We start from the raw sequence: 11,881 nt of genomic DNA, 5'->3' as shown, positions 1-11,881 counted from the left end.
CCTTCAGGCACGGAGGGGAACCTGCAATGCACCAGGCAGCCTGCGTCAACCCACTGCTCATGAGCCGCCGTGCAGAGACCACCCTGCTCTGCCTCGCCAGCAGCAGGGAGGGCTCAGCACATGCTGGATGCAGGTGCTCTGCCAAGGCTCGGCTGCTTGTCCTCTCTCTTCCCCTTCCCTGCCCTCCTCCCTCCCTCCCTCCCTCCCAGGCAGCTCCTCTGCACTTTCCCAGGCTCTCCTGCTAAGCATTGCCCAAGCTGGCCATCCCCAAAGTGACCTGGAGCAATCAAGCTGGAGACCACCCATCACCAGGTTTTGCATCAAAACCCACCTCACGTACCAAAGCCTGCGAAAGGTGTGCATTTTCAAGGAAAAAGAGGCATAAGCAAGACAAGCAGAGTATTTCTGAAAGAATCAGTTAAACCTACTCAAGCACGATGCTTTAAGTCAGAGTTTAAGTCAAACTTACTCAAGACGCCAAAAAGGAGAAGTAAATAGCAGCTGTCTGAGGCTGTCGGCTCTGCGAGCCCTTTTTATACCCTTTCTTGGGCTGCCTGCTGGTCTATGACACCTCATGAACAAGATCTTAATTAGCTCCCAAACACACAGATTACGCATCACTCCTCAACTCCTCATTCATGCAAACAGTTTCCTCATAACAGTGAGCAAGTGTTACCCAGCCCAGCTTTTCCTCAGTGTCTCCCAGGTTCTTCCTTCTTAGAAATCACGCAGCTGACCTCCCCAGGTGGTGCAGTATGTTGATTTACTTTATTTTTCTTGCAGATTGGGAAGTTTCTGAAGTTGTTTTCATACTCTGTGTTCATTACAGTGTTTTAACTCCAGATATATTGTTACCTTCTTGGGGCCCATTATTAAATTTTCTCTGGGAATATCAAGGAATATGCAAGACAATCCCTTCCCTGTCCTTGTGCAGGTCAGTGTTGAGATGCTGAATCACTGAGGACACTGCAAACACCCAAGCGAGGCGCGGCGTTGCAGCCCTCTCCTGTATGAGTTAGGGGGTTTGTGTTCAGCTCCCTCTGCTCTCAACCACAGCCCCAAGGGTCCCTGCTTGGGGATAAAAGGAAACACACGGGGCTGGACCCCAGCCTCAGATGTCCCATAACACAAGATAAAACATCCCGCTCCCCTGTGTGGCTTTAAAGGATTTTCTTGCTTGATTCTATTCACATCCAAGTAAAAAACCCACCTGATTATTTTAATAGTCATTGAAGGATTTTGCTCACAGCAGACAGAGGGTCATAAAATCTCTGCAGCTGGATGAATGTGTTAGCTGGTATAAATCAGGGCCGTGGTGTGAAGGCTTCAGTGAACACAGGAGAGAATGTGTAGTCATTGTTTTCTGTTCAGAGTCAAAATAAAAATACGGGAGATCTGCAAGAGTTCACAAAACAAATTGCCTCTATGCTTTACTGTGCTGTATCAGACCTGCAGCGCACAGCTGGGACGAGCAACAGGGCAGAGAGAGTAAATTTCCCACCCTTATTCCAAGTATAAAGCCCTACAGTGCTTCAGCTCAACATCAGCAGGGATTTAGTAAAGAAATTCAGCACACAGTGCATTGCACCACTTGTGACATGGAGGAGTGCTCAAAAAATCCTGGCTATGTGGAGCAATTGCATAAATAAGGCAGTTTTCCAACATTTTTGTCACATGGGTAAAATCAGCAAAATGCTGCAGGAAGCGAAACTGCTTCCAAAAGTTTAAGGAAGCAAGAAGAGGGTGTTGGAAGAAACTGATAATCATCCAAAGATGAATAAAATAATCACAGGAGGCTGGGGAGTGATGTGCATTGTCGTGTTTTGTTACAAAATAAACCTGAAACACAAAGTGTGTCTCAACACCCCCAGGCAATCCAGGAGATGGTATATAAGGGCCTCTGGCTCAGAAGTATTCACATCCCAGGTCCTTGCTTCTCCTCTTCATTGATCCGAGTAAGTCTGACCCCTTTGTTATCCCTTTTGGTCTTAGGTACAAGGCGGCGTGTTATTTTTAACGACCTGCGCGCACAGTCTGAACCGCAAAGGGACCTGCATGCGCAGTCTGAACCGCAATGGTGTCAGTACGTAGCGTTGCATGCAGACCTTTCTCCTGGCTACTCTGAACTGGCAGCTGCCTGGCTGTCCGAGCTGCACGGCAGCGGTCAGCGGGGCTCAGCCACGGCGGGGCTCAGTCCAGGAGCTTTTACCCGTGACATCAGGGTGAACGGGCTGGTGAGCCTGGTCAGAGCGTCCCAGCTGCCTTTGGCATGCTTAGCCTGTGGAGAGCCTGGGAGGGAGGGAGGAAGGCAGGGAAGGGGAAGAGAGAGGACAAGCAGCCGAGCCTTGGCAGAGCACCTGCATCCAGCATGTGCTGAGCCCTCCCTGCTGCTGGCGAGGCAGAGCAGGGTGGTCTCTGCACGGCGGCTCATGAGCAGTGGGTTGACGCAGGCTGCCCGGTGCATTGCAGGTTCCCCTCCGTGCCTGAAGGATGTCCTCCTGCAGCCAGCAGCTCAGCTCCCGCTGCTCCCCACCCTGCGAGATAGCCTGCCCGCAGCCCCTCGCCAGCGCCTGCAGCCAGCCCTGCGTCACCTCCTGCGGGGACTCCCGTGCCGTGGTCTACCCGCCGCCCGTGGTCATCACCTTCCCAGGCCCCATCCTCAGCTCCTGCCCACAGGAGAGCTTCGTGGGCACCTCAGCCCCAGTGGAGCTGGGCCGCCCCAGGGGTCTGCAGGGCTCGCTTATCTACGGGAGCTCCTTCTCCTCCTCCTCCACCAGCCAGCTCTGGAGGCAGCGCTACGGGGGCTGTGGGCCATGCTAAGCGTGGCAGAAGGTGTGGATGGCAGGAGAAACAGCGGGGGAACTGACGGCAAGACCTGGATGTGCAGCTGAGCTGAGGAGCTCTCTGGAGCAGTGGGGACCTATGGGTGCTGATCAACACCCATGGGCGCTGTTCTTCTGCTTTTCCTTGTTATGCTCTATTTGCTTTTAATGTCAGTTTTCTCAAAATGTCTCTTTTCCATTCTTAGAAACCGAATTACTGATTATGCAAAATCTGTTTCTCACTGTTACAGCACAAAAGCACTAGTATCACTGGAAACTGGGCCATGTATGTTTTTAGTTCTTTGGGACCGTGCTTTTTTTTCTTTGGTAATTCTTTTTTGATGTCTGTATGTCTAATAGGAAAGATCCGTCGATGTCACCTTGCACTGCAATTTTTCCAGTCCACTGGAAACTTGAACCAAGACAGATGAGCGAAATGTCAAAAAAGAGTTTGATGCACACTGTTATGCTGGCCCTGTTTCAAAACACTGAAGTCCATCTTGTATTTTTGCTTTACTTTGCTTAAGATGTGTACTTTCTGGTCCAAATAAAATCTTATGATTGCATCCATATAAGATTCATCTGTTTGCTTCCTTCTCGGTGTTGGGGTAATGCAGCCTCTGCAAACCGATTGAACTAAACCACCCCCTTATCTTAGAGATCTGTAGGGGAGTGTTATGCTCTCACAGACAGTGTTTATATAATGCCTATGGATTCATTCGTCAGGGAACTCTGCTTTCAACATGCAGAGCTTGCCTGTGTGCCAGATTTAATCTGTACAAGGAACCAGGTGTGAGAGAACTGCCCAACCCTTAGATAAAATTTTCAAGGCCAGTGTGAAGTGCTAAATAGCCACTCCAGAAGCATTTCAATAGCTCATCCCTACTTCCCCTACTTTTCCAATGGTTTTTATCAGAACTATTGTAATTCTGTACACCATAAGAAAATTAAAAGGGGAATATTAGATTATACTGTAATTTTATATAACATAAAGAAGTAAAGAGAGAATTTTGAACAGTGCATAGCAGCAGAGGGAACTTCCCAGAAATGTTTAGAGACAGAAAGCTGGCTGTCTCCAGTGATGCAAAAAAGAACTGATGCAACGCCAGTCTGAGATATAGGAAATTTTAATTTGCTTCCCTACTCTGTACTTTCATATCTAGCTTCCTGAGATCATCAAATTGCCTCAGCTGGGAGCACAAATGCCCAAAATTAGGGATCTTTTGCTACCTTCACTTCTTATTACTGTGCAAATTAAGGGAGCCTACTGGCAGAATCGAAGAAACAGGGGGGCAGAAATGGGATCCCAGAGGTCAGCAGAGGCACGTTTCAAAAAGCAACTTAGATGACCAAAAGAAGACTGCAATAAAATAAAGTAGGTAGCCCCTGATAAACAGGGAGCAGTGATCCAGCCACACTCAGGGAACAGCTGGAAGCAATAAAAGTGGCTTTGAGGTAAATAGAGCAATTATCCAGGTAGCCCCTCAGCTGTTGCTGACTTACATTAACCCTATTCAATAAAGTATTGCATGGCACCTACGTTTTTGTCTCAGCATCTCACTGGAATTTCAGGTTGGGACTATTGAATGGTGTTTTATGAATAAGGAAAGGGAGAAGACTGAATTTGCGGTGAAGATGTAGCCAGCTATGTTTCCCTATAGACAGCTAAATGTTACTTGTCCCATGTGCTGCGGCCGGTGCGCTTGACTGGCTGCGACTTCCCAGTGAGTGTCCTATGCTCTTGTTACGCTTCCTGCACGTGTGTGTCTGGGCACAAAAGTAATGGTAAGCCTCCCTTCTGATCTTTGTATCGTTTTTTTGTTTTCAGTCATTTCCTAGCAATGCAAACTGGTGCAGTATGAGGTCTAAAGCAGGCATGCAACATGGGAAAGCTCATTGCTGAGCAGAGAGCTAATGGGGTGGGGTGATCAGGTGAGGTCTTCACCCCCCTCTCACTACAGAGCTTAACTAGGATGGAAGCACCAACATTCCACACAAGAGATTCTCTCAGTTGTGTTATTTCATAACAAGCAGAAAGCAAAACCAGAATACTAAAACTATGATGCAGCATGCTTATGTTTTTTAATGGGTGATAGACGAGGAAAGTTTACAGAAGTAAAGCACGATCATACAGAAAATGAGGATTTTGAGGCTTTTACAAATGAGGTTTCTTGTTGCATGAAGCTTTGCTTCACAGTGTTCTTTTCTTCTTTTGTAGCTGTAAGTTTGACAATGCAGTCCAGTTCTCATCCATCAACGTAATTCTTGATTGGCATCAGGCAATATCAAGTGGGAGAAATCACAGTATACAAACTTTCCCACTATGCTTCTAGTATAAAGCTATCAGGTTGAACGTAGAAGGAGTATTAATGCATCTGAAAATTTGGACCATGAGAAGAATAGAAGAACACAGTTATAGCTAAGAAAGGAAAATTACTTAAGTAGGTACAAGCACAATACGTGGTTAAGTGTGAGCAAGAATCTGGTTGTTTGGTTTTTTTTATATCAGCATCTTAAAAACCCATCTCACTCCTGAGTTTGGATCTTGCATTCAGAATCCTGACTGGTCTTGGTGCAAGTGTATTCCTGCTGGGTTTGGCAGGGCTCACACCTTCTGGAGCGATAACCACTGAACCTCTGAGAATAATAAGGGTATGAGAACTTGCTTTCCTGTGATGCCCCATAAACAAAAGAGCCTCTGTAGCCATAAGACCCCCCATAGCCAAGGGAAGTGCCGATGGCAGCTGGTGCTGAGGATCCCACCACACTTTCCTGAGGGCAGGAGCTGAGAATTGGCCCAGGAAAAGTGATGACAACAGGGGGTGGGTAGACCACAGCACGGGAGTCACCACATGATGTGACACAGGGCTCATTCCAGGCGTTGGCGATGGGCTGTGGGCAGGCCACCTCGCATGGTGTGGAGTACTGGTAGCTGCAGAGCTGTCTGTAGGACATTGTTCTGTAGTGGAAGTGGATCTGAAAGGCAGAAGACTACATGTAAAGCAATTCAATGGTAGATCAGAGGTTTATGTTCAGGCACTCGAGCACGTTTGATGAGGAAGCCACCCGCTTGAGTAGCTTCCTGAATAGAGATGATGTGGCTTCATAGGTCCTTGCTCTCTCTTCCACCTTTTAGTCACACTGCTTGAGTTCCATCTATCTTCTGTCCTTGCCAGACTCTCAGCTCTTCCTAACCTTCCTGTGTACATCAAACAACCTACGCTTTTTGACATATCGATACATAAGGTGTCAGCACATATCCCAAAGGGCTACATCCATAAGCAGTGCTTGATTCAGTTGTGTTCTTTTGTACAGGAGCACTGACATTTCTGTACTTCATGAGACCCATGGCCATCTCACCCAGCCCCCTTTGCGCAGCAGTCACCCTACAGGACAGGATTTACAGGACCACCTGCTCCACAGGGCTTCAAAACTGAGCTTCACCTTCTAGTAAAGCCAAGATAAGGCTGGAGCTCATTTCTATACCAGCTTTAGGAACTAAAAGTCGCAAAACCTTGAAGCACTTAGCAAGGACAGCAGAATTCCCTCAGGAAGCTGGATAATGCCAGCTCCAAGCTCTCTGAGGAGCAATGCAGTTGCTTTTGCAGCAAGGCTAGCCTTGACACTGTCATAGCAGACACTTCTGTAGGATTCAGCTAGAGTTATCATGAAAAGAGCATATGAAAGAGGCACAAAGAATTAAAAACTTACTCAAGTCCCGGAGGAGAAGTCAGGAGAAGCTGTTGGGAGATACATGAGCAGCGTGTGCTTTTATACTCTGCTCAGGTAGTCTGGAGGATCTGAGACACCCTTTGCACATGATGTTTGATTAGATCCGAAACAGAAGCGATTACACATCGTGCCTCACAGCATATAATCATTTTGCTCACTGTTTGCAGTTATTAGGCAATTCCTAGCTTTCCTTTACACCTTACTACGTCATCCCTCTCTAAACTATTTGATCACATTCACGTTCATCAGATTTCAGCCTCTCTGAAACAATCCCCAGGCTTCACCCTTCTGAAGTAATGAGAGGTAGTTCATTTACGTTAACACCATCTGGGTGGCAACTGTATTATATTTTGTATCTTTTATATTTTAAATTCTACTGAGAGATGGGGGACAGACTGTAAATATTAATCTTGAAACTCCAGCGTGCAGGTCTACTTATTTTGCCCGCTTCATGTCCCCATTTGAGTGGCTCAGTCAGGGTCAGATGTGCTGGCACATCTCTGCGATCCACTGTAAGGCAGAAAATGAGCATTTAGTTAATGCATAATAGCAATGCTGCTGCCTTTAAACCGCACTCCGGACTTGTATGCACTTCTCGTACAGATCTCGTCACCACAACAACCAAAGCAAAAGGCCATTTATGGTCTGAAGAGAGGCTTTGCTCACACTGATAAATGCTGCCGTTTATTCTCCTCCTTTTTTTTTTTTTTTATTTCCCCCTCCCCTCAATTTTTCTTTACAGTTAGTTCTGTGTGTACTCTGGGATAAACTTCTTTCCAAACTTCGGTGGCAGATCCTCACCTGCTCCAATTCATAGAATCATAGAACAGGGTTTGGGTTGGAAGGGATCTTAAAGACCATCCAGTTCCACCACCACCACCTCGCCATGGGCAGGGCCACCTCCCACCAGCCCAGGTTGCCCCCAGCCCCATCCAACCCGGCCTGGGATGTTTCCAGGGCTGGGGCACCCACAGCTGCTCTGAGAGCCTGTGCCAGCACCTCGCTGCCCTCACAGGGAAGCATTTCTTCCCAATATCTCATCTAAATCTCCCCTTTTTCAGTATAAAGCCATTGCCCCTTGTCCCATCACTCCATGCCCTTGCAAAAAGCCCCTCTCCAGCTTTCTTGTTACCCCCTTTAGGTACTGGAAGGCTGCTACAAGGTCTCCCCATGACCCAACTGAATTTAGCTGGTCCCAGTTTGTATTATGCTCCGTAATAATTTCATCAATGTTTTCTTAAAACAGTCCAGCTCAGTAACTTTGTGTCTAGCTCTCTCTCCAGTGCACTTCTTCACTCCAAGATTCAATATTTTCCAAACTGGGTAATACCTGTATTCTTGGCCACAGGCAGCGTTGTTTACAGGAGCCAGTGGCACAGAGCACTTTTCAGGAGGGAATCAGAATTTGTTCAAATTGAATGAGAAAAATCAATGATCATTCTAGAAGATGTTTTTAAGAAGGATCTCAGCCATCCTGAGAAACCAATAAATGCTTTAGCCCTCAACTTTCCCTGTACCCCTACACTGTACAGGAGAGACACACGGAGAGGGGAAACTCCATCTGTTTGTTGGGGTTTTATTTTTATTATCACTGCCCTCTAACACGATTCTTCAGGGCAAGACTTTAGGCAGCAGCGACCCGATGGCCATCAAGGCTCGACCCCTTGATTGACACAACAATCAGTCAGATTGACAGTGGTCAGTTATCTGGGGGATGCAAAGGATTCAGCTCGCAGACTCTCAGCAAGTAATGAATTCCAGCAGTAAATTCCATTGGATATTATGGTGGCATCCCAGACTCAGGTGAATCCAGGTGCCTAACTTTACTTAAGATGGAGGAGGATATAAAAGTTAATCACAAAAAAGGAGCTTGATTCATTCCCACCCAAAATTAACAAAGGGAGTGGACTGATACCAGGAAGGACCTGGTCATTGAAGATTTTAAAGGAAACGAACCATGAGATGTAGTGTTGTGCAACGACATGATGAAGCAGGGAACACCACAGTAATTAGGATAAGCCAGAAAAATTTTTGCATCATCAAAGTTTGCTGAATACACAACAGATATCAGTTGGTAAAGCAGCAGGTCCTCGTGGGCAAGGTCGTTTCAAATACACAAGGAGTTTAAGAAAGTGGAAAATAGTGTTCAGTTGTCAAATCTTTTCTGGACACTCCTCTTGCTATATGATCCCTGTAACCTGGCAAAGATTAAATTTAGTCGCTGGTTTCCCCAAGTATTGAAATGCAGACAGAAGGGCAGCTTTACTTGCTAACTATATATTCTGTTAAAACCATGATTCTTGTAAGAGTTTGGCATGAATCTATCTCCGAGGAAGCCTTTTTGACTTAAGACAGTCTGAAAACTTGTTTGCAAATTATTGGGCAAGGACTTCTAGGACAGCAGAAGGTTGTTTAGGGTCCCCTGTTGCTCTGATTTTCACATGGGTTAATCTTTACACATAATTTTTAAATAGTTTTCTAATTCCTTAATCTGAAAATATTTTGCTGTGAGCAACTTTTGTTTTGTACATTCAGCTTTGCTATGAAGTTGTGAGTATCCTCAGCAAGACTTTCCCAGTTGGCTGACAACTCACACCATCCCAGGATTTTCTACGTGTGTGGGGATGGAAGGTTTCTGTACAGCCATTTTGGAGCGTATCACCAGACTTTTTGTTTAAACTTGAACTTAAAATCCATACTCCGGTCATCTGAGGCAATTCAGGGGTGTGAGGTGGGTGTAAGCAGTTTGTAACCGTTCAGGCTCTGTCTAGGGAATGAAGAAAATCGCAGAGATGAGTTGTTTGACCCACACCATGGACTTGTAACAGCTCCACTTGCAGATCTTTAACTGATGCTGAGAGATGAGCAAGGAAAACTGTATCAAAATGTGCATCTAAGCGCTATTTCTACAGAGGTTTCATGGAAAGACAGCTAAGGATTACACAGCAGGAAATATTCTTTACATCTTCAAGGTGCTGAGATGGTTGGCTTGTGGTGGGGAAATCTAAGCAGGGAGCCAGTGGCCACAGTCCTGTCCCTGCCCTCTACTGAGCTGTAGTTTTGTGAAGAAAAATGGATATCCTTGCACAAATACCCCATGTTTTCTGTTTATTTTTCTTAATCCCAGTGTGTTTATTTTTTTTCTTGCTGATTTCATCAAAATATTTGAAGGAGAAGCGAGGTAGAAAAATAAACCATGAATAAGAAAACATAAACAGAATTAGCACAAGGCAGGAAGATGATGCGGGTGCAGGCTGTTGGGATTCTGAATGGTTTGATTTGTTTTTTTCTTACTTCTGGCTTTATCCTGACAGAATTTCTTGCTCTCTTAAGTGATCCTTGAGGACTTAATGGTGACAGATCATCTCCCCTGAGGGAGGTCTGGTGCATGCAATGCTTGGCTGCATCAGTAGCTTCTCCTTGCCCTTTGTGACCCTTCTGTAAAATTGTATGACCCACTATTTTTCCTTCCATGTTTGTTTTATGTCTTCAGGATAGAGATGGGTTTTCTGCCTTTCTTCTGGCCTGGGAGGGCAGGACCTGCTGTAGAAAATCAAACCCACCCAAATTCTAACTGTAACGCTGGCAGGAATTGGCACACCTGTAATTTCCTTCCCAGCTCTCCCTCTGAATCAGAAACTGATGTGAAGACAAACACTTCGCCCTGATGTCTCAATTGCCTTTCCTGTTACAACCGCACAGACCACAGGGGTGTTGTGAAAATGCCGTCTTTTCAAGCGAGGGCTGCATTCCTAACCGCATAGTCCCCGGCCGGCAAGACACACCTGCACCCGCCCAGCAGCCGGCTTTGTGCAGGGCGAGGTCCCCGCGGGGCTGTGCTCCCAGCACTTCCCAGTGGGATTTGTTCCATGGCTGGTGTCCAAAAGGCAGGCAGATGTGCGTGTCACCTGCCTGTGTTTGGCTACCCATTGCCATGGCACGGATACCCCAGGAGGGTGCCCTGGGTGTGTTTGGACCTCCAGGACTTTTAGGACATCACCAAACATCACCCATGGGCTAGGATGTAGAGGGAACAGAATAGGTCTGACAAACCTGTTGGAGAGGTTGGAGAAGGTGCTGGAATTGTAGCCCTGTATCCATGATCTGTGCAGTGCACTGTGCTTGGCATTGCTGCCCTGGGTCTCTGACCCCTCAAAACAAGGCTGCAGCTTATGGTTTTGTCTTCGTTCATAAGCACGGCCACAATGTGGTTAGTTAAGTCCAGCTACACCAGGAGTTCACGCACTTCAGCAGGTGGAAAACAACGTTTTCAAGGCTGCACAAGTCAGACCATCAGTGATTTTGACTGTTGTTTTGGGAGACGAAGAAGCTAGTAAACCTCACCAGGCTTATTGTCCCAGGATGCATTTATTTCTCAGTTCAGGGGAAAACGCCTCTGTGATCTTGTGGCAAAGAGTGAATAGACATCCTTTTGCCGTACACTGAATCCTGAAGTATGCCCGTACCTTCCAGGCTCCCCTCACCCTTAGTTTTTCAGTAGTGGTGCCTGACCTTCATTTCTTTCTCTTTCCAATGTCCTATTGGGATGTGCTGGGAGGAATGGTACGGTGGCTTGGATGTAATTGTTGCAAGGAAGGCTAAGGAAGAGCTCCACAGGTACCTCACTGGTTTGTAAGGTATTGGGGCTCACCATGCTCACAGGGACAGTAGCATTTACACCACCGGAATGCAGGAAATAAGGGGTGGAGGAAGTGTTCACCGTGAATGTGCCTGCATCAGATTTTTCCTTTGGATTCCAAGGCTGCCAAACACAGCAAAACCATAGTACTTGTGTCAAGTCCCTGGCTGTGAAACATCTAGGATCTATGTCAAGGTCTGGGATTTCTTTTTAACAGCTTAATTAATGCAAAAGACTAGTCATCAGGGATTATTTTAGCATCAGTAGGTTGCAGATTTAGAAACCATACAAATAAAAGCAGAAAACATGGTATTGCAATGCAGAAAGGATTTTATTGGAACTGACAAATGGGATTGATCAGACTACAGTAATACTACAGGGAACAATCCAGAGGAATTAAGTTAAATTTGCGTGAAGAGGTTGAGCTCAGAGACAGAATATTGTGAGAAGAGATCTGATACAAGTGTGAAATACAGTATCTGGGCTTGTTTCCCAGGATGGATGAGCGTGCCTGGCTAGTGAGGACTCCGCTGCCCCTCTGAAAGCCGTGCTCCTCCCATCACTCACAGATTTTCAGTTTGCTTTTGTTTCTTCTGGGTTTTGCCATCCAGGGAATCCTTGCAGGGCTTAGCAGGGCGGTATATCCCGCAACTGCGGGAATAGCAGGGGTAGGAGTACCTGCCACCCA

At 46.4% G+C, this 11,881-nt stretch overlaps 1 protein-coding gene across 1 annotated transcript; it reads left to right on the top strand.

The window, feature by feature from the left end:
- The first annotated feature begins 2,475 nt into the window (after nucleotides 1–2,475).
- Nucleotides 2,476–3,291, top strand: LOC121080086 (feather keratin 4-like). The gene has a single exon (XM_040577947.1). It carries the CDS (start codon nucleotides 2,491–2,493, stop codon nucleotides 2,818–2,820), a length of 330 nt encoding a protein of 109 aa, XP_040433881.1. The 5' UTR covers nucleotides 2,476–2,490; the 3' UTR covers nucleotides 2,821–3,291.
- Nucleotides 3,292–11,881: the final 8,590 nt, after the last annotated feature.

Source organism: Falco naumanni, chromosome 20, assembly GCF_017639655.2.
Source record: "Falco naumanni isolate bFalNau1 chromosome 20, bFalNau1.pat, whole genome shotgun sequence".
Taxonomy (NCBI): Eukaryota; Metazoa; Chordata; class Aves; order Falconiformes; family Falconidae; genus Falco; species Falco naumanni.
Note: the sequence above shows the minus strand (reverse complement) of the source record. Positions and strands in the feature narration are given on the sequence as shown.